The sequence below is a fragment of the Lotus japonicus genome, chromosome 1 (assembly GCF_012489685.1).
Source record: "Lotus japonicus ecotype B-129 chromosome 1, LjGifu_v1.2".
Lineage (NCBI taxonomy): Eukaryota > Viridiplantae > Streptophyta > Magnoliopsida > Fabales > Fabaceae > Lotus > Lotus japonicus.
Genome location: NC_080041.1, coordinates 31,511,827 through 31,534,929, shown reverse-complemented (window position 1 = coordinate 31,534,929; position 23,103 = coordinate 31,511,827). Strand labels below are relative to the sequence as shown.

Genomic DNA, 23,103 nt, shown 5'->3' with positions numbered 1-23,103 from the left:
ACCAAATTCTAATTTGAAAATACAATTAATTGTTTGACTATAATAATATACAAATAAATAAATAACTATAAAATAAATAAATAAATAAAATATTCAATAAATAAATACACATATTTTTATAAAAGCTTGGGGAAGCCATAGCTCCCTTTAGCCTTAAAGAACCGTGAAACTACTTAGAACAATTCAATAGATAAGGATTTTAAAATTCCAATAACATAGCCATGGCACCTAGCACTGACAGACTGAGCTCATTACCTCATTCTTTACTCTGCATCATTATTTCCTTGATACCGTTCAAGGAAGCCGTAAGAACCTCAATCCTCTCTAAAAGTTGGATAGATATTTTTAAGTATGCATCCAACATAGAATTTGATGAAGTGTCTTTTGTGAAAGATGGTCAAACTCATCCAATCAGAAAAACTCAAAGAAAGGCTTTTCTCGAGTTCATGACGCTTTGGATTGATAATCACAAAGAAACTATCGTGGATAAGTTCTCTTTGAGATTATTAATGCCTGAAAAGACTAAGAGGGTTGTGAAAAAATGCATTTCCTTTGCCACAAAACATGGGGTGAAGGAGTTGGAGTTGAACTTTTGTGACCCAAAGTTGGATTGTTACTTTACTACTACTCTTATCAATCATGAGGTATTGTTTGAATTGCCAGCACATGTTTATAACCACACTTGCCTCGAATATTTGAAGTTATTTTCATGAAAACTTGTTGAGACTAAGTTGCTTAACTTTCATGCATTAAAAGAAATTTCTTTGGGTTGGATGGAAGTGAAACTCACTACTATTAAGACCTTGTTGTCAAATTGCGAGGCGCTTGAGAGTTTAAGTCTCAAGAGGTGCTGGAATTCAGATGACTTTGATTTAGGGGAAGAGAATCTAAGGTTGAGAAAATTGGTTGTGGACAAATGCATGTTTAGATCCGATAGTCGTTATTTTATAGTCAATGCTCCGAACTTAAGATATTTCTATTATTCCGGGTTGAACAATAACTTTTTAGTCATAGACGTGCGCTCCCTTGTGATGGAAGAGGAAGTTCTTGACTTTTACATTGAGTTTGAAGGACGTGCTCTATTTCTCTACAAACTAATGGAAGATATATCAAGTGTTAGTGTTTTGACGGTGTATAATTACTTGCTACAGGTATGTTATATTTCATTTTTTTTATATTTCCACACTTATAGTTTGCAGGTAATAAGAAAATTATATATCACACATATATGCATATATTATTTATTTAACATTTTGTGTGAATTTGATACGCAAAGGTTGTTCCGACTGGAGGCTGCTTGCTCCGAATGCCACGTAGCTTGAATGTGAAGAGTTTGATAATGAAGACCTCTTTGGATCAAAATGAGTTTTTAGGAATTACATTCTTACTTAATAGATGTTCTGAATTGGAGCATCTCACTATCGAGTTAGTTCTCCCAAAAAAATATGTGGTGAGTACTTCATACATAGAATTTGTTTTCCTATATGTATACCGAGAAGGAATTAGAAAAGAATTACAATGACAAATAGGTTGATGCGAAGATGACAAAAACAAATTAAAGCGTGATGAATATAATATTTAAATATTATCCTATTAAAAAAATCTCATGGGTAAACGATTATCCCATTTTGTGTTTAACTGACCTTGTCTATGTGTGTATGATTTTGAAGCAAAGTTTTTTTTTTGTTCATGTTATAGGATTACGACTTTCCAGACAATTTTAATGTCGAGAGGTTTTGGACCGATCATGCAAGAGCTTATGGATGTCTGATATATACTCTTAGAGAGGTGGAGATTAAAGGATTTAAAGGAACAATGATTGAGATTTGTGTTCTTACTTATTTCATAACTATTGGAAGAGTCTTGAGAAATATGACTATAAATATATTGAAGGATGGTGTTTCGGACCAAAGTGAGAGGTTGGAATCTTACTGTCGTGACATTTCAGAAATGTTAATGTCTCAAAGGGCATCAAGAGATCTAGAGATTTCAATTTGTTAGTAGTTCAAAATTTTAGAGAATTTGAAATGCTATATGTTTTCGTTGACTTAATTATAATTGAACTCTTTCCTTTGAAAAAATTATTGTTTGTATGATTTAGTATAATTTCCTTTATAAAATTTTAGTTTAGATAAAACAATTAGTGTGTTAAATTATATTTTAATTTTTTCTAAAACATTTTTAGTCTTTATATAATTATTTGAAATTATTTCATGTGAAATAATTTTAGAATAATTATTTTTGAATGAATATTTTTATTTTTATACTTAATTAGTCTTAAAACATGAAATAATTTAATTAGTTTCGAATAACTTAATTTGTTTAGTTTTTAATCATTTTAAAATAAAATATAATCATCATTCCTCTTCCTCTTGTAACAAAATAAAATAAAATAAACATCTATGCAATGTGAAATAATACATATATCATCTCTTCTCACATCAGAAAACATACATATCATCTTTGAATACATAACTAAGTTTTAGTTAAAATAATGTCAGAGACGATATCAAGGGTGAAATATGTGTATACTATTTTAAAAACTGGAAACTAGAAAACTTTGGATGCCATAAATGTATAATATTTAAAATATTTTAAAAAACATATGAAAAAATATTGAATGTAATCAATAAATATGCACATAATTTAAGTAAATTAGACATTATCATCTCTTTCAAAAATTCAATTCAATCAATAGTCATTCTGAAATTGAAAAATTTGAATTAAATTTGATTTTCAAGTCAATAAATGAATTAATTATATTCCTATTATTAATTTCTAATTTAATCAATAATAATGAAATTGATTTTAGTAAGTTCGAAACTACCATTAATAGACATTCCAAGATTCAAAATTTGAAATGGAATTTAATTTCAAATAAAAATTAAATGATTTTAAAATATACAAACACAAATTTCAAATTTATCACGTAATAAATTCATAAGAAAAAATTAAAAACTGCAACATTAACAAGTTTTGAATTCTAAATGGTAAAAACATTAAGGATATTCTAACATAATTTTCTAAATTATTGCACAATAAATGAATATAATTTTAGTAATTTCAAAGCTATCAATAATGAACACCAACACTAAAAACGATGGCATGTGGAGTAGAATTGATAGATGGATTCTCAATGATGATGCCATAATCCAATTTGATGGTGCTTCTCAATCTGCCGAGGAATGGAGTGTCTCAGATCACAGACCTGTCTGTCTCTTTAGCCTTGGGTCGAATGATTTTGCCCCAAACCCTTTTGTTTCTACAATTATTGGCTGGTCAAAGATGGATTCAAGACGATGGTGGAAGAGTGGTGGTTCTTTGTTATATGGTACCCCGAGCCCCTCCTTGCATAGCATTTCCACTCCTTTATTTTGGTCTTTAAGCCTTTAAATCTGCATGACAAACTGATCGAGGCCATGGAAATAATTAATTTAAGAAAAACTGTAGTAACTAAGAAGTGACTCATAGGTCATTTCCCAAGGATTATCGTTTCAACAAAGATTCAATACTTCAAAAACGCACACACACTAAGGGGGTTTAATGATTCAGTTTCAGTAGACAAGCAGAAGATAAAAAGTGAATGAACAAAATCGAGTAAAACAGACGAATCTCTTTGTTCAGCATATCGCTGCTCAATCACTAGTATCAAAAGATTAATTCCTTCTTGTTAATTTCCTAGTTCGCGAGAATTAATTAACTAAGCGATAACTAATTCACACTTTCCTAAACTAAGCGAATAAGAAACAATTACTGTTCTATCAAAGAACATAGAAATGAGGTACGGTATCCATAGTGAGAGGATCGTGATGTGAGAATCTAGAGACAGTTTAGAGCGTAACCGCTTAGAGAGAGAAAGTAACTGAATTTCAAGCTTTTATTTCTCAAATGAGCTAAGAGTCCCTTACAATTGGTAACCGTCTCATATTTATAGATTTGGGGGTTGGGCTTGGCACCCCTAATTTCTCTCAATGGGCCAGTTGGGCCTCCCGGGAGAAGGCCCAATTTCCTAGCTTGCACGTCGCCCCGAACTGGCGCGCCTGGGCGAGGACCTTACGGTCTCGCCCAGTCCAATTACGAACTAACATGAACTAAGAAACCATGCATCATCTTCTATTTCTAACCTACGAAATTAAGCAAACCTAAACCAGAAGTAGAGATGAAGAAGACTAATTAAGAACGAATTCTACATTAAGGACTATACCTCAAGAGCGCGATATACCTCAAGAGAAGAATGTAATTAATAGAGAAGAGTTGTGGTTGGTTAATATGAAAGGTGATAAGTGAGGGAAAATGTATTAAATGAGGGTATAAATGGAAAAAATTAGCAAAAACTGCATTAGCTTTCTAAAACAACAAACATTTTGAAATATTAAAAGAAAGTTCAAAACAACAAACTTTCTAGAAGCGGAGGGAATACATTACTAGATTTGTTGTGTGCTAGGGGCCAACCCAAAATCAAGCCTATCCATTATGGGTTTCAATTGCACGTGGGTCCAATCCAGGTGTGGTGCGAAGCACCGAACAACCACCGCAACATTCACACGACAAACTTCAGACCCGTCTCTTTGACTCTCGACAATCTTCTTAATACTCCTTCTTTCTCTTCTATTTTCCTCTCTATTTCCACATTCCAAAGAATTCAAGTCAAGTCTAGATTAACCCAAGAAAAAAGAAGAGAAAAAGACCAGCTATCAGATCCAATTGAATCAGTTTTTCTTTTCTTTCTTCCATTTGGGTTCTTAATGGACGTTGCTTCGTCTTCTTCGAGTCATGCTGAATTCGATTACTTGTTCAAGCTTCTCATGATTAGAGAGAGAGAGAGAGAGCTTTGTTTTAGTTTTTATTTTTAGTTTTGTTTGAGTCGTATAGATGCATACCAACCCGTTCTTGCAAACTTGTTTTGCAATTTGACAAGGAAATCAAAAGAGCAACTTGCAGGCTGAGAAGATTGTGTAACAAGGTTATGCTAGTGTTTAATACTTCGTGGTTTTAAAATTTAGAAGGTACTCCCTCCGGTCCTATTTATAAGCAACAAAAAAAAATTCACATAGTTTAAGAAATGTAGTTAAACTAGATAAAATTCATTAAATTTGTCTTAAATTAAAATGAACTTCCAAAATTACCCTTTGTTATTAGTGTTGGAAAGTGGAAAAAAAAGAGAATAATTAATGAGACACATTTTACAAGTTAGAATTAATAAGGGCATCATTGGAAAAAATTAATTAATATAGCTCAAACTTTCATTTGGTTCTTATAAAAAGGACCAAGATTTTTCTTCTCTTTCATGCTTATAAATAGGACCGGAGGGAGTAAAAACTTCATCGGTAAATCGATCAATCCTAGATTTAAAAATCCTAAATTTTATCCTTAAAATTGGGTTTTGAAACTCGATATTTTTAATCTTCTTACTTTTGTTTGTTTTGTGTTATAAGAATTACTAAACCCAAAACATATAAAAGGGCAATAGTACAACCGAGTTCTAAAAAATCTAAAAACTTTAATTTTTTTTTGTTACAAGAGGAAAATTAACAAATTAAAAATCAAAAGTAGCTAACAACGTCTAGATACAAAGATGCATAAACCGACGAAGGGGGTCGCATCTAGATCTGCTTACGAGCTCCTGATAAACTAGTCTGGCGCACCAAATAATATGTTGTATTGTTCTTCTCACGTTGTACATGTAAGAATCGCACTCGTAGGAACCTTGGCACCATATCTCTGATTCGCTGTGGAACATCTCTAGCCCAGAAGGTTCTGAAATCAGCATTACTTTAGATAGCAACAACCTAAAGTACTACCATTGCCCAAACTCGTCGCCACCCCTGAAATCCATTCGCCGACCACCACCGCACATCCCATACGACCAAGGACCAGGTTCCAACTACCATCAACCACTACCACCTCGTTCGTCCCACTGTCAGTGATAAAAACTTAAATTCAGTATGTTGAGAATATAAATTCCCGAAATATAGTTTTGAAACTAGCTTTCTGTAACGCCCCGACTTTCGAGGGTCACCATAGTAAAATAAATATGCAATGTTTTCCAAAAGGATTTATAAACATGAGTATATTTTTTTCTTTTCAAGGTGTTTCTAAAACATGTCATGCATACTCTCATCTACAAATAAATTTACATCAAGCCTTGAATAAGGCAAGTACCCGAAGGTAAACACGAAAGCACCCAACCTACAAAACCTAACCAATAGAAACAACTCAACAAAGAATCTATTATGCAATGACGTCATAAATCCGACATACTTCCTATGGTCTCCACATCGGGGAACCGCAGGAAAGCAAAACATCGGAACCTACCCGAAAATTCAAATATAAATTCCTAAAAATCATTAGGTGAGTTTAAACCAATAACGGTAAGCTCTCTAACCCAAGGCTCTAGCCTTAAACCCGACTCTACTCTTCAAGTCCTTTACTAATCTTCAAGTTCTCATCTCCAACTCGTACTGAGGTCAAACTCCATCGAGGATTCTCCATCGCCTAATAGCGTTAAGCGCCCAAACAACAAGTAGCAAACAGAAAGGGTTAACTCCGTGCAATTACCACGTATAAAAGGGAAAAGCATGCTATTAAAGTTTAAGTTCATAACATGACACATAAGCTAGCAACTTAATTCCAGATAGATGACGACATATATCCAACAACATAAAATCAAATCAGATATCAACAACATAGATTTAATCAGATATCAGCAACATAACAGATTTAAATCAGACAACAATAACCTCAACAATATAACATCAAATCAGATATCAACAAGCTCAACAATATAACATCAAATCAGATATCCATAACCGCAATAAGTGTTCTGTAGTACAACTATGTGTTACTACCAAGACAGGTCCAATCAAAAGCGTCTCGCAAGACGGGACAGTCACCTGAAACGAAAACCATTGACCTGCCACTTAATATGCCACGAAGGCCCCACCACAATATGCCACACAGGCCCCACAATATGCCACACGGGCTCCACAATATGCCACACGGGCTCCACAATATGCCACACAGGCTCCACAATATAATCTAATAACACATATGCACAAATATCAACACAACATATAGCTACTTAGCACATACTTAGTATGTGATCAGCCCCAACATCAACCATGACAACAATCAAAACATCCACAAGAAAGCAGTAATGACAGAAACCAGTAAACGGTCGAAGCCTCTCAGAAAACGGAGACACACGTCTCAATAAGTTCACTCGGCCGAAGCCGCCAGAAAACATTTTCCCAGTTCAGCACAATAATTATAATCAAATGCCAATCAATTTAAACACATTCATCTCAAACGCATGCAGTGCGATAAAATCATGCAAGACTCAAGGCGCGCTAAAACCGAGCTACCCTTACCTTTTATTCTCCTTCCAAGCTCGATATCACAGACCGATCCAAAATCAAGATCCCGAACTCAGCAAGTTCCCTGAAGCGTCCTCCTCTGTCGTGAAACCTCACAGCTTGTTCCAAACCTCTTTCCTCAGCTCAACTCGCTCCAACCCTTAAGCAAAATATCATTTCTTAGACACTAAGAAACAATACAATCCAATAACGCTAAACAAAACCGAAAGAAGCTTTCGAAGCTTCAGAGTTCGACATCTAAGCACGAATGGACAACAAGACCTTCGTTCGCTAAAACGCGCATAACTCGAGCTACAGAACTCGGAATGACACGAAACCAAAGCCAAAATTTCAACAATAGAGAGAGCTATGCTATGGACCAGGCCATACAAACCAAAAAAATATTTTTAGACACGGTACAACCCCAACAGGTTTCGGCCACTACCAAAAATCGGGTTTCCCGAACTTTTCTTCGATCTAAATTAATTCCTAGGTATTCTTAGGTGATATCTAGGGTAAAACAATGCTCAGAATTGTTTTTAGAAATTGCTCTGCTACTAGGTGCTTTTGGGTCCAAACTTTAAGCTCAAAACTCAAAGTTAAAATCTTTGAAAACAAATTCGACAGGGTCGTAGATCGGGGCGTTTATAGCAACTAATTCTAAAGGCACTAAGCAAGATCAAGATTTTTTGAGTAAAAAAGTAAATTCAGAGAGAAAATGGGTTTCAGGCTTTAAAACTCAGATCTACGGCGACTCGGTGCAAATCCAAACAAACCGACAACGATTATAGCATGTTGGGTTAGTGGGGAAGATAGATGAAAAGAAAAATAAAAGCTATCGGACATTTTGAAATTTTGCTCCAAACTTTGAGCACAGAAAGACATGAGAAAACCCAACATAAAGAAGAAACGGAAGTAAGATCAGGCATCCTTACCTCTGCACCTACGCGTAGCTTCTGAAATCAGGACGATCGGGCAAGAATGAAAAAAGCTCTGCTCCTCTCTCTTTCTCTCTCTAGCTCTCGGCCAAATGGGGAAGAAATGAGATCTCATTTTTTCCCTTTTTATAGGTGAGGGGAAAATCCGAAAAATCGATATTTCGTGGTTCCGGTCGTTTTGATACTTTCACCTGCTGATAAAAATTGAGTATTCGGCGACAGAATGTCGAAAATCAAATCAAGGTTCATTTAATTGAGGAAAACGTCTCAAAGGCGGTGTGGGTCGATTTACGCTGAAAAACTACTTTTTGCAGTCGACGTCGGATGAAGAAACTTCCTTCAGGAAAAAGATCACAAACGTCGAAAGGAATGAGGCATCGCGGATGGAATCTTCGTTAGAAGCTCCGAATAGAAAAACTCTTCATTCGGGGTCTTAATTAAAGTCCCCGAGAAGTTAAAGTCTAGCTTCGGCGGACTTCTGGGAAGCGAAACCTAACAAGCGTACAGTCCATGGTTTCGTATCGGAAATCTGGTCATGGGAAAATACTCAGAGGTTCTTATTCTCTCTTAAATTCTAAAATTCTCTTAAACAGTGCTGTAGGAGCGGATATAGCATTTTTCGGACATTCTCGACCTTAGTCGGGTGCGAATATGGCTCGTGCTATCAATCAAAATGACTATAGTGTCATTTTTAAACATATTTCGATCTTAATTATCATATAAATAATATTCGTGACTCGCAATAGAGTTCGAGTTAGGAGAATAACATAGAATATAAACACTCAATCATTTAATACAACGAAAATAGATAAATAATCTAGTTATTTATTTTGGAGTCTTACACTTTCAAAATTAAAAAAACCCAAAGACAAATATGTATTTTAAGATATCGAAATTAACATCTATTAAGGGCGTTTGGTGAAAGGTTGGGAAATACATTATGGAGAATAATATTCTTGCGAGTCTGATTGTTGGAGATATCATTTCTAAGTAAGACTTATATGTGTGTTTAGTTAGGATTTAGGATTCTCAGAAATATTTTTAAATTTTATTTAATTAAAAAATTCGAAATGAAAAAAATATGCAATTTGTGATTAGTGGGAAGTTACATTCACTTTCTCATGGGAATGGAAGATTCCCAACCCATTTCATGGGAACCAAATGATGGGAGTTATGGAAGTTATTCCATATTCGTGGGAATGTTTTATGCCCGGACATCTAATTTCCAACCTTATAACAAATACGAGAATACCATTCCCTACATCCACATTCTCGGGAATGTATTTCCCACAACCTTGTACCAAACGCCTAACCCGATAAATAAAGTACTTAAGGGCATTATAGGAATTTACTGCATTAAAATCAAGCTTATCCATTTTGGGTTTCAATTGCACATGTGGGTCCAATCCAGGTGCCGTGCGAAGCACTGAACAACCACCGCAGCAAAACTTTACACCCGTTTCTTTGACTCTCGGCAACCTTCTAAGTACTCCTTCTTTTCTTTCTCTTCTATTTTCATCTCTATTTCCACATTCCAAAGAATTCAAGTCAAGTCTAGGTTAACCCAAGAAAAAAGAAGAGAAAAAGTAACCAACTCTCAGATCCAATTGAATCAGTTTTGCTTTTCTTTCTTTTGATTCTGAATGGACGCTGCTTCGTCTTCTTCGAATCATGCTGAATTCGATTACTTGTTCAAGCTTCTCATGATTGGGGATTCAGGGGTTGGCAAAAGCACGCTGCTTCTCAGCTTCACCTCTGATACGTTTGAGGATCTTTCTCCCACTATCGGTTAGTTGCGTTGCTTCCAATTTTCATTTGCTTTTTTGTTTTCCTTTTTTTTAAGAATATAATTGTATTGGATTAAACATGAGTTACATGAACAAGTGTTTAACAATTTGCTTAGCACTTAGCAGTTTTTGCCTCATTTCTTCAAATTTGGGGTATCTGTTACATTAGGTCTTGATGGATTTTTAGAGAATTGGGTGTTGAAGAGCTTTTTCTGTTTGTTCAGTTCATACAAAGGCCTCTTTGGCTGGAGAAACCTTTTTTCTATTTTTATTTCTTATTTTTCCTAATAATTTATTTAAATATCACCTAATTTTCACTTAGTAATTTCAAATATTTTTGCAGGAAATGTATGGTAACAACAGAAGTGTTGCTTTTATCATGTCATGTACATATCTATAAAACTAGGAGACCAGCTGAAAATAAAATGATATTTTTATAATTATGAATGACTATAGGAAGTTATTTTTTTTGAAAGTGACTATAGGAAGTTAATACATGTAAACAAATTTTATCTTTCATTTCTGTGTTTTAGTTCTGTTGTAGTATATTTGAATGGGATGAGGTCTGGTTGGTCTTGTCTTTCTACTTTATCTAGTTATGTCTTCAACAGAGCATGCCTGTTATTTAGTTAAATTCTTGATAACCCTTTCCATTGGCGTGCGAAGTCACATGAAATGTGATGTCTATGTTAGAGTTGTCAAATAGCCGATATAGCGGTGCCATAGCGTAGCGCTCTGAAGGCGGAGCTCATTGCTAGCCGCTATTTGCCGCTATTTTCTGCTCTGAGCATTTGGCATATTGGATTTTTGGCTTTCCATTATTTTACGTGATCCACGATTAACAACACTGGTCTATGTGTAGTTTATATAGGGCCTATCACCCAATTATATGTCTTAAAAGATATATCTTTCCTTATCTATATGCATTTATTCTTATGGTTTATGAACATGGTGCAGGTGTGGATTTCAAAGTTAAATACGTTACAATTGGTGGGAAAAAGTTAAAACTTGCTATTTGGGACACAGGTAATTTTTCATGTGTTAATTTTATCTTCTGGAAACTCAATCTTTAGTTGTTTTGTCATTTCTGGGGTTTCCTTTTAATTTTGTGTTCTTTGCTTCCTTTGAATGGTTTCAAAATTTCTATATTAGTTAAGGTGTGGAACTTCTTCTAGTACTACAAACATATGTTGTAAATTGAGTGTGGAAGTGCTGGAGCTCTCATGTCCTTAACTGTTTGAGCTATAATTGCAATGAGTGCCATTCGATATTAAATATTTAAGTTTAATTTTAAATTTTTAGTTTTGGTTCAATAATATATTATATATCTTAGGATTACTTGTATGGGCTTGGAGGTGAACTCTTAATTCATGTAACTACAGAATTTTGCAACTTCTGCACTATTGATTAAAATAAGCGTATGACAGTATGAGGAATGTACTTTACATTCATGTTATACGACTGGGGAAATTTTTTGTTCATTTATAAAGTGTATGTAGTTAAGAGCTTTATTCAACTATTTAGACAGAGATAAGCTACATTGGTTAGACAGAGATAAGCAACTTCTTGTGATATACTATATTCGACTAACTATATTGCAAATGTGTACAACTAAAGCTTTAGGGAAGTCCGGTTAACCATATCTGGAATTAGTTAGTTGGATAATTTTGTACTTTATCTTTGTGCAGCTGGACAGGAAAGGTTTAGAACACTTACTAGTTCATATTATAGAGGAGCACAAGGAATAATTATGGGTATGTTCCTTTATTTTCTCTATTAACTATATTTCCTGTTTTTTTCATTATTTGTTTGAATTTGGTATCGTTTTTCAGCCGTAAATCATGCAAAATGACTGCATAGTTCATACCTGTTTCTATTCTATCCCTTTCAAATATTTTATTGTAAAGCAGTTAACTTCCATGGCATGGTGTCACTTTTTTCCATATGTTGACCTCTTGTTAGTCTTGTATATGTATCGTGTCATTAAAAGCTATTTTTTACTCCTCGGCGTAAAACAGTCTTCTATCAAATGTCTGTTTTGAATTGTGGAAGAAATACCACCTATATTTTGGTAACAAATGCCTAAATTCATGCAATATTGTGTCAAACCAACTATTCTTAAGCATACTTTTGGGCGAAAGTATATGAATGGTCTTATGCCTAACACGTGCCTTCATGCAAGAGTCTTTTGCGATTGATACTGGACAATGCATAAGGTCCACCCCGCCTTGTGCCTAAGTTTGACTTTTATTTAGAAAAATAGGGAAGTAAGTCAAACTCTACACCATATGGTCATTAGGGCTTTGGTAACATTTTATGAACCAACTACTCCATAAGAACTGTTGGGCAAAGGCTTAAAAATGATTTACTAAAAACAGGAACATGATTAATATAAAATCATATCAAATGCTTGAAACCTCAGTTATACAATTCAACCTATTACAAAAAATAAAGTCAAAAGCTATGTGAATAACAGTTGCATTCTGATGGTTGAAGTGATTCTTTTCCTTAAGATGGGCACCTTAGGGCGTGCGGTGGCTGGGGATTGCTGGGTTTCTGGGTATTGATGATCTTGGCTAGGCGACCACCATGGTGGTGGCGGTTGAGGCAACCGGCGGTGCTCAGGGATGGTGGCTGCCGGAGAACGCCTACGGTGGCCAGGACAGGAGTGGGGTGCTTCCAGAAGGAGAGGCACATCAGAGGTAGAAGCTGGAAACTGGAGATGAGACACGGTTTCCGGGAAAAAAATTCGCACCGATAGAAGTAGGTCTACCTGGAAAGTATGGGTTAGGATTAGGGTTGCCTCTTGTTAGGCTCATGTTAAGAACCAAATGTCCCAAAAGCTTAAGCTATTGGGTAAATGACACATGAATGGTTATATTTCTAATACACATGAATCAATGACTATGTCATATATTAAGCTTAAAAAGTACCCATTTACCTCAAGTGTCTTTTAATGGTTGGACCTATAGTTTTCTCTGGTCTTCATTTACTCATAAGTGGCTATCCCTCTCTTAATCTAGCCTAGTTACCAGTGTTCTTATATAGGTCCTCTCTGTACATGCTCAAACCACCGTAGAGAAGACTTTATCATCTTCTACTGCTGCTTTAATATGTTTTCCACATGAATGAAATGACATGTCATATATTAAGCTCAAAACTAGCCATTTACTTCTATATGTCTCTTAATGGTTTAACCTATAGCTGTCTTCGGACAATGTTGTAACTAGATAGAATTACAATGAGTGTATTGAACATATTTTTTAGCGAATCCATTGGTGTTGTTATCTTTCATTGAGTAACTTCTTGGTGTTAGCAAGAATTATTGTCTTTATTTCTTGATCATAAATCTGGCTAACTTAGTATAAGATGACCTGTTTTGCTTCTAGATTGGTTAAGTTGTAATTGCTGTAGCTACATATTTATGTTGCACTTTTAAATTGTAAGGTTATTCAGTGAATCTGGGTTATGAATACAGTATATGATGTAACTCGACGGGAGACCTTTACAAATCTATCTGATATATGGGCCAAAGAAATTGATCTATACTCTACAAATCAAGACTGTATCAAGATGCTTGTAGGAAACAAAGTTGATAAGGTACGTTGTTAATGTATTTGCATTTATATAATAATTCATTCTAGCAATTGTATGGGTAGGTCTTGGTTCAGTTAGAAATTTGCGTTTGTGTAGGAATATGTTTCTGTAAATGCTGCTCATATGAAAGCTCTCACATTTAATAATTTCATATTTCAGGAAAGTGAAAGGGTTGTCAGCAAAAAGGAAGGGATTGACTTTGCTAGGGAATATGGATGTCTTTATACTGAATGTAGTGCAAAAACCCGAGTAAATGTTGTGCAGTGTTTTGAAGAGCTTGTAATGAAGGTAAGCGTGCAACTCTCCCCAATTACATAAATGTGGAAAGAAGCCCTAAACCCTTAACCCCATTGGCTTCTTATTTGGATTAAGTAGAGTTCAACCCCTTCAGGAAATGACAGAAATGATTGAAATTTGGGTTCCCCTGTTTATCTGCAGATTTTGGAGACACCAAGCCTCTTGGCTGATGGCTCATCTGGTATGAAAAAGAACATCTTCAAGCAGAAACCCCCACAGTCTGATGCATCAAATAGTAGCTGTTGTTCATGGTGATTGTAAGGTTTACTTTCAGTATGATCTGGATTTCAAGGGCAATAAAATTTCATCAGATGTACCCAAATTTAATTTCATTAGAGCCTGCATATCTGGATTAAGTGATGGATCTTCTCAAGAGTTTTACTACCTTTAAAGATCTCCATTTTACTGGGTGTGAGCAAGTAATCAGGCTGGGATTCATATTTCATACTGCTCTTGCATTCCTCTAAGAAAGGTGTTTGTCTATATTTTTTTTTTTGATGTTTTAAAATGATCATAGGTGAATTGACATAATAGAGGAAATTCAGAACGAAAGCTTTCTCTGCAGAAGCGTAACAATTATCATATAACCATCGTTTCGAGCACTGCACAGCATAAAAGTAACATAGAACATGATGGATGGAGTGGCAAATCCGTAAATAGATAAGCCATGGTGTACTGTATTTGGTCATTCAACAAACTTAAATAATTTAGTATAAGTAGAGAACATGATATATATCATGATGTGATATATATATCATGATGTTAAATAAAAAATCCATGATGGCTTTTTTTTTTGAGGGGCCATGATGGCTTTAACTTAATTTGTGTTCACAGAACTACTCTCTCCGTTCCAGAAAGTTTGTTGTTTTTTATCTTCTTTCAATATTCCAAAATGTTTGTTGTTTTAGAAAGCCAATGTATTTTTTGCTAATTTTTTCTATCTATACCCTTATTTAATACATTTTCTCTCACTTATCACCTTTCATATTAACCAACCACAACTCTTATCTATTTTTTTTATAGGCACAACTCTTCTCTATTAATTACATTCTTCTCTATCTAAGTATAATTTAATAGTTTCATATCATATATTAGTAAAATTAAATAAGGGAAATCTAATCAAATTATACTATCAATAATTGATGGAGGGAGTATGATAGCTTAAGAAGCTAAGGAACTACAAGGTGAATACAAATTAAATTAACTTTTTAAGTGTTAAAAGACACTAAGAAATATTTAGTACATATATATTGTTTAAAGATCAAAACAAGTAAAACATAACAATGACATTTAATAATGTATTATGATACAAACATTTATTGTCATGGTTAGTCAAATAAATTCGACTAAATTAATTTGTCATGGCCACAAATAAACCATCCAAGCTTTATTTTCTGCTAAAGTTAGAATCTAAGGACGTAGTACATTGGTTGGTCGAGATATACTAGGATATGACTTCATCTAAGGAATTGGTACACTCTATCTAAGGAATTACTACACTGGTTGGTCAAGATACTAGGATATGACTCTGACCCTAAGCGCGAGGCCGACCACCGAGTTGGTTCAAACCATTTTCCAAAACGCATTATTTGCTCGAATTCTCAAGGCCAATGACACTTTGCCTTAAACCAAACTCCTCGCTCGAGGGTAAGCCTAACAGTGGGTAGATGGAAGATTCATCGTTGACAAACCTAGTAGATAATTGAACCAAAGGACCCAACGGTTGGCTGCAGCACGTCTTGCCTAGGAACTCAAGTGACGTTGACATAAGCTTAGACTCTTCAATCTTTGTTCACGTAAAGGGCCATCAAGTAACCACGAGGTGCACATACTATCATAACCCTAGCTCATTACTAAAACTCTTGAGAATCAAAGTGTCTTCGTAGGAACTACGGCCAAACTCTCATAGCGAAGTAGCAACCATGAAGAAAGAGTGCCACCAACATTGTCCACACCAAACTATCTGCACCATTGTACCAAGAGATTAATACTTGATCTTGAGTGATTGATTGGATTCTCTCGAATCATTTGGGAAAAGAGTATTTAAGGTGAATTTACAATTATCTTTTTTTATGGTTGATGGTTAATTTAGAACAATAAGTATTTTATATTTAGTCTCACTCAGGGTATAACAAGGTCCCCTATATGTGATTGAACAATATGGAATGTGACCGCGTGAAGAAAGTGTGGAGTTGCAATTATGCATTTACAGAGACGATCGGTCCGCAACACTTCATAAATTAAATGCATTTTCACTTTTATGAAAAGAGCTCAATGGTTGTGCAAAAATATTTGTACAGAAATTGGACGTCACAAGTACTCACTCAAAAACACTTTTATTCTTTTTTATTTTAATTAAATTAAAAGCTTGTTTTCTAATTTAATAACTTATTATTAATAACCATTAAATCCTATGAAAAAAACTTAATAATTGTGCACTGTTAGTGTAAATCATTTCTAACAAATATGTAGGTAGCGTTTGGTGACGGAATAGAACAGAACGGAACGAGACAGAATAGGATGGAACATGATAATAATGTTCTGTGTGTTGTATATGGTAATTCCAAGTCAATATAACGGAACCATAATTTTAATTCCATATATAACCCTGCATGCTTAATATTTGATTAAGGAAAACAAATTCAACTCAATTGAAAATTTTGCATAGAAACAGTTTTTATTGCTTACTTCATGAAATAATCACTATTTCTTTAAAATAATCACTTATATATTATTTAAGTTGTTTCAGTATGCTATTGAAAAAAGTTGAAACCTAATTATCTATTTAAGTGCGTTTGTTTAGATGAAAAAATATTGATTTTTAACTATCATTTTATTTTTATTTTAAGAGATTTTGAGAAAAGGATAAGTTAATTCGTATTTGACTACTCTAATTAAAATCACTTTTTTTTGTATCTCCTCTCATCTATCATCATAGATTCATTATAAGTTAAAGTAACTGTTTCAAATAATCTGTTTTCAGTTTCAGCTAAAACATACACAAAAAGTGATATTTTGATTAGAAAAGTGATTTTTTGATTTTAAAAGTGATTTTTTGATTAAAAAGTAATTTTTACAAAATAAGTTGAATCAAACGCACTCTGATTGGCTCGTTTATCATTGCTTACAAAAAGTGATTGTACTTTTGAAAAAATAATTGATTTTTTTTTAAGTTTTTTTTTTTTTTTTTTTTTGAAAAAGTAGATTTTCATTTAACTTTGTCTACAAATATAATAAGTGCTTCCAATTTTAGAAGTGATTTTAAAATGTTTAGATACATAAAATTTCAAATATAAATTAGGGGTATTTTTGAACTTGCAAAATTTTTAAGAGTGTGTTCTGTTCCGTTCCACCCTTTTCCAGGGAACCAAAGTGTCCCGTTCCTATAGCCTTGCCTTTTGTCTCATTCCGTTCCATCTTAAAAACATGACAAACACTGAACGAAATCCATGTGTCCTGTTCCATTCCCTTCCCATGTCTACCAAACGCTACCCTTGTTTTGAAACAAATTGAGGATTTCCAATCATTCATAGGAAGTGTTTCAATAAAATATATACAACCTTGTTTTAGTATTTGTTTGAGAGTTTATATATGAATGAGGAAAATGATTTTCGTTTCGATAGATACATCAAGCAAAATGGAATACGCAAGCAGTCAAAGTTAAAGTTCCGTATGGATTCATCTCAAAAGAAAAAGTTCCGTATGGATTGGTTTTTTGAGGCTTAATATGGGTATAAAAAGTGAATAATTTGATATACAGCAAGCAAAGGTTCTATGGTGTAGTGGTTAGCACTCTGGACTTTGAATCCAGCGACCTGGGTTCGACTCCCGGTAGGACCTTTTTTGCTTCCGTTTTTTAAAATCTTTGCTTTCTCTCGTGGTCAACAGACAAGGCTTACATGAAATGTATACATTTAATGATTATAATCATGACATGATACACCTTTTTTATTTTACCTTTAAAAATCAAAATATTCATAAAAAGTAGTAATTTTATTTCTGGTCCATATAAAAAGTAGCAATAATTTATAGACAACACTCCCCAAGCCAAGAGACCCCAAATAAAGCCCAACAAAAAGAGGAACCAATGAAAAGTACCTGCACCCTTCCTTTCCTCCAATCCACCAGTCCAAAGCTAAGTACAGAGGAGATGGAACCCATTAACTGGCCCTCTGACAACTCTGAAAGCCAAACCACACATACTCTTGTTTTTAATTATTTACATTGAAGTTAACATGTTAAAGTTAAAATCATTCTTCTCCAATCAACATCAAATTTAACATCCAAATTCTAGTTTTTCTGTTCCATTGGTACATTTCTTTTTAATAAAAATGATATAATAGAGAGAAAACACTTAGACCACCGGGCACGGGGCCGATGACATGTTATGGAGGCCAACATAGACTCACTTGTAGCTAGGAGCGCCCGCAGATTTCCACGACGAGAGTTGTCGACTAACTAAGATTGACGCCAAAGCCTCAACCTATAAATAAGTGAGAGCTAGTTCCATTAGTACATTAAGATATATGAAATCACCTTAGCGTCGGCTCTAACGCGAAACCAAACATGCAAAATAGTAAGAGAATATAATTTTTTTTTAATTGATCTTTTAAAATGAATGTGATGATTATGATTTATGAGAAAGAAAGGAAGTAGTGGTGCCAACTGGGGCAAAACCACAACTGAGAGTGAGGCTTAAAAAACAGTTTCCTCCCGCTAAAAAGCAGTTCCCGTGAAATACAATATTGCAGTTCAGAACTGTAAAGCCTCTTCATCCTCGTGACACGAGTGACCCACACACCTCTCTCCATTTTCTTCCCCTTTCTCTCTTTCTCTTCTTCTTCACTTCTCTGCGCTTCTTCTGAAACCGCACCACACGATCGACGACAATGGTGAAGGAGAGAGAGTACTACGACATCCTCGCCGTCGCTCCCTCCGCCTCCGATTACCAAATTCGCAAGGCCTATTATCACAAGGTAAGGTTCTTCTTCAATCGTACATTTACCGATTATTGCAATTGCATCAATGAACGATGAATCTGATGATGATTGTGCTTATTGCTTGCTGCTTCAGGCAAAGCAAGTTCATCCTGATCGAAACCCAAACGATCCTCATGCTGCTGAGAAGTTCCAGGTAACTACTCCTCCACTGCAATTTCTCAGGTTTAGACATTTTATCTGTTTAATTAGTTTTGATCAACGATTGGTAATTAGTACTTGATTATTGTTAATTGGTTAGTTATGTATCTATAATGTAGTTAGTTGTTTGATTGTGATTTTGTAATGTTTGCAGATTTTGGGCGAAGCGTACCAAGTGTTGAGTGATCCGGTGCAGAGGAACGCGTACGATCAAAATGGGAAGCATTCTGTGTCTAGGTACGCGTGGTGATGATGATGATGATTTGTGGTGTTTTGATCTGGTTTTCTGGACAGAACTTGCTAATTTTGGTTTTTCCTTATTGAACTTCGGTTGTGCTTATAGGTTATCTGAAAAAAAAAATCATATTAGGCATGACTAGCATAACAATCTAGCATTCAAGAAAGCATTCATGGATAATGGATTATTGAAGATAACACACGAGGGAACATGAGAGAATTTTCACCTGAGAGGATCCGTGACATTGAATGTTTACTAATGTCAATTTTAGATGTATGTAGTCATCATAGATAGTCATCTCATCCGAGTCAGAATTCTACTTGACTGATAAGTGATTAAAAACACCAGCACCTAACATGGTAGAATGTTAAAAGTTGTTCAAAAGCAAAATATTTGTTATCAAAATGTAAATTCCTCAAATTGAATTAAATTTTACATAAGTAGAGTGAGTTCAATAAAAATGTGATGATTAGTATTACATGCCGTCTTATCATCCTTAAATCGCTATGTTTCATGAAGATGAACATGTTTTCTTAAAGGATTAATGGGTTCCTTGACAGAGAAACTATGCTTGACCCCACGGCAGTTTTTTCCCTGCTCTTTGGAAGTGAATTGTTTGAGGACTATATTGGGCATTTAGCTGTGGCATCTATGGCTTCTTCAGAACTTGCAGATGAAAGTGAGGATCCTGATAAGCTGCAGGAAAAGTTAAAGGCAAGTATGCCTCAGCATTGCAATTCGGTTTACATTATATTTAACTCTGCAATCTGTTTCAGAAATTATCGATTTGAGATGGGATGCGTAACCTTTTTATATATGAAATTTACCTTATGTTTATTGTGTGCTTCAATATAGGCTGTCCAGAGAGAAAGGGAAGAAAAGCTAGCAAGATTTTTGAAAGATTTTCTTGGTCAATACGTCCGTGGTGACAAAAAGGGATTCTTCCAGCGCGCTGAGTCAGAAGCAAGACGGCTTTCTCATGGAGGTTAATGAACTTTTAACTTCATTTTTGCGCAACATTTTCCTTGAGACTAATCACATGGTGAATATGCTCATCATTAAATGATGTAAAAATATTGAGTGCCTTATACAGAGAAAATGCCCCATGGAAATCCAAAGCTTGACTTAACACTTTTCTGATTCAAATTTAAACAAATGACTTAGATGTTTAACCATCTAAAGTCATTCTTTGTTTTCACACATCCTCTCTTGCAAGACATGAACTGTCATGATTTATGAGACAGTAATGAGTACATAATCATCATACAGATTTTTCTTTATAGCATTTTATTGAAACAAGGATAGTATTGACTAGTTTTTACTGTTTATGAATGCAGCTTTTGGAGTTGATATGTTACATACTATCGGCTATATATATTCAAGACAGGCAGCCCAAGAACTAGGGAAAAAAGCCATATATCTTGGAGTGCCATTTGTGGCTGAATGGGTTCGCAATAAAGGACATTTCTGGAAATCACAGTTCACAGCTGCTAAAGGTATAAGACAATTCCATTAGGGACCCTTCCTTATTTATGTCAATTTCTTCTAGGAAGTTAGTTATTCTAAACTATGCCTGATTTGTTGTGCATATATAATTTAGGTGCTTTTCAGTTACTTCAGCTTCAAGAAGACATTCGCAAGCAATTCAAAATGGATAGCAGTGGCCCTGAAAATGATATTGACTCTCATATTCGTCTTCATAAGGATACATTGATGAATTCCTTGTGGAAGTTAAATGTAGTGGATGTAGAAGTTACCCTTGGACACGTGTGTCAAATGGTGAGTTCTTAACTTGTACTTCTGAGCATTCAAAATGCTTTATATTTGTATGTCTATGTAATCTGATATAGAAAGTTGATCAGGAAACAGGTTATTATTATATTCCATGTCGTTATTCAGATACCATGAAGCTATTTGTATGAACAAAATAACTTATCTCCGCATGGTGAAATGAGGATTGTTAGCTGCAAAGAAAATGGATTCCATGCCATTTTCCATATGCCATGAAGCCTAAGCTAATCTAAGACAATAATGACTTTTCGATTGGACTTCTATTTAATAACTGGATCTTTTGTCACCTAGCAGCAGAATAAAAGAAATGAAAGGCTAGCTTTGATTTATTCATAAATCTATTTCTGCAGGTACTCATGGAAAATAACGTTAAGAAAGAGGAACTCAAAGTTCGGGCTACTGCTCTTAAAATTCTTGGGAAGATATTTCAGGTGCACATTTTAAGTTACTTATCAGTTATCATCAACTATATATTCTACCTTTCAGCTTTCAAGGAATAGAGGCTTTCTTTATATTAATCCTTGTTACCTTGCCCCCAGTATATATATATATATATATATATATATATATATATATATATATATATATATATATCTGTTTATGATACAAGATAGGCTACAGATTTATCAGATTTAGAGGAAAGTTTGAGTCAATTATGTACCTTGCATTGTAAAACAGTATACAAGTGTCAAACTAAAAACAAGACATTTGAATCTTGATATAAGGCCAAATATTCCAGACCATGAAGGAGTGAAACCAATTATCATAATGTTGCGCTTTTTCATGTAGTAACTGATATAATGTTATTATACTTCCTTCAGGACAAGAATTCGAAAGAAGGAGAAACATTGAAAAAGAAAATGGCTGATGATTCTGATGACGAAGGAAGCAGTTCTGATTCTTCAGATGATGAATCGCCTAGAGCACTTACCTACCGGACTCCCTTTTTCACTCAGGTTTGTATAGAACTAGAATTGATCACATGCAGGTGCATACGAGCCTTCAAATTTAAAATGTATAATGAGCCCGTTTCGATACGGGCTTATTGGAATTTATTGAAGCTTATCTACTAGTAAATGTACTACATAAGCTCCAATAAGTGCTCTTTGGTTTGCATCCATTTAAAACTAACATATGCTAACATTTGATGTGGATATTTGTGCTTCTGCAGGGTATCGGTAGGCTCTTCAAATGCCTTTGTAATCCAGCATTTGATGTGGATGATGAAGAGATAGTTTACAAAAGCAAATGATCCATATAAACTTTCTCAGATTTGGAAACAAAATTCAGCCCATGTCAGTATTCTGTTCAACTGTTCGTGAGATTAATATACGTGTGGTTCCCTCTGAATATAGTTTTGGGAAGACAATAATGGTGCAAGCCATAGATATTCATACCTTGTTTGTTGTAATTACACTGCCATCAAGTTACATGTGCCAAAACACTTGGCCAAGAGTCAATCTTACAGTCAATTCTGCAACTCCTTTTTTACCTTCCTTTTCCCTCTCTGCTTTTGGATGTTACAAAATTGGAAATTCATAGCAACTTACCTGGAATCAGTTTAGAGAGCTTCGGATTTTTACTTGAGAAGTGTGTATGCCAAACTTTAGCATCAAGGTATAAATTGTGACATTAAACAGTAAACAATAATAACCGTATAAGACTGTTGCACCCTAAGAAAACAACTGTATAAAAATTTAAGCACCTCTACCATTATATAAGTTGATTTATCCTGCCTTATAAAATAGCTTTCCTATTTTCCCGGGCACTTTCATCTAATATGTTTACTAAAGGAGTGCTAGCAACACTCTTTTTGATACTCTCTTTCTAAACTCTGATTGGTTAAAATCCATCTAGGATCCACTTAAATTTCAGAGTATTTTTTTCATTGGCTATCAATTTTCTTATGGAGAAATTCTCAGTTAGGCACAGGCAAGCACGAAATCAGAAAAGAAAAAAAAA

General features: G+C 34.5%; 3 protein-coding genes and 1 non-coding gene across 4 annotated transcripts; all 4 read left to right on the top strand.

Moving 5' to 3' along the window:
• The first annotated feature begins 509 nt into the window (after positions 1 to 509).
• On the top strand, positions 510 to 2,001 carry LOC130732812 (uncharacterized). Its single transcript, XM_057584798.1, has 3 exons — positions 510 to 644; positions 732 to 1,151; positions 1,699 to 2,001. Exons 1-3 carry the CDS (start codon positions 510 to 512, stop codon positions 1,999 to 2,001), a joined length of 858 nt encoding a protein of 285 aa, XP_057440781.1.
• Positions 2,002 to 9,709: 7,708 nt separating this feature from the next.
• Positions 9,710 to 14,419, top strand: LOC130734398 (ras-related protein RABC1). Its single transcript, XM_057586774.1, has 6 exons — positions 9,710 to 10,081; positions 11,038 to 11,106; positions 11,769 to 11,834; positions 13,559 to 13,680; positions 13,837 to 13,965; positions 14,116 to 14,419. The coding sequence occupies exons 1-6, from the start codon at positions 9,937 to 9,939 to the stop codon at positions 14,227 to 14,229; spliced, it is 645 nt and encodes a 214-aa protein (XP_057442757.1). The 5' UTR covers positions 9,710 to 9,936; the 3' UTR covers positions 14,230 to 14,419.
• Positions 14,420 to 17,742: 3,323 nt separating this feature from the next.
• Positions 17,743 to 17,814, top strand: TRNAQ-UUG (transfer RNA glutamine (anticodon UUG)). Its single transcript has one exon. It is a non-coding gene; the product is annotated as a tRNA-Gln (tRNA).
• An 842-nt stretch (positions 17,815 to 18,656) lies between these two features.
• On the top strand, positions 18,657 to 22,641 carry LOC130734397 (chaperone protein dnaJ 10). Its single transcript, XM_057586773.1, has 10 exons — positions 18,657 to 18,950; positions 19,048 to 19,107; positions 19,267 to 19,349; positions 19,911 to 20,064; positions 20,206 to 20,335; positions 20,688 to 20,846; positions 20,951 to 21,129; positions 21,492 to 21,572; positions 21,963 to 22,097; positions 22,313 to 22,641. Exons 1-10 carry the CDS (start codon positions 18,864 to 18,866, stop codon positions 22,391 to 22,393), a joined length of 1,149 nt encoding a protein of 382 aa, XP_057442756.1. The 5' UTR covers positions 18,657 to 18,863; the 3' UTR covers positions 22,394 to 22,641.
• The last annotated feature ends 462 nt before the right edge of the window (positions 22,642 to 23,103 follow it).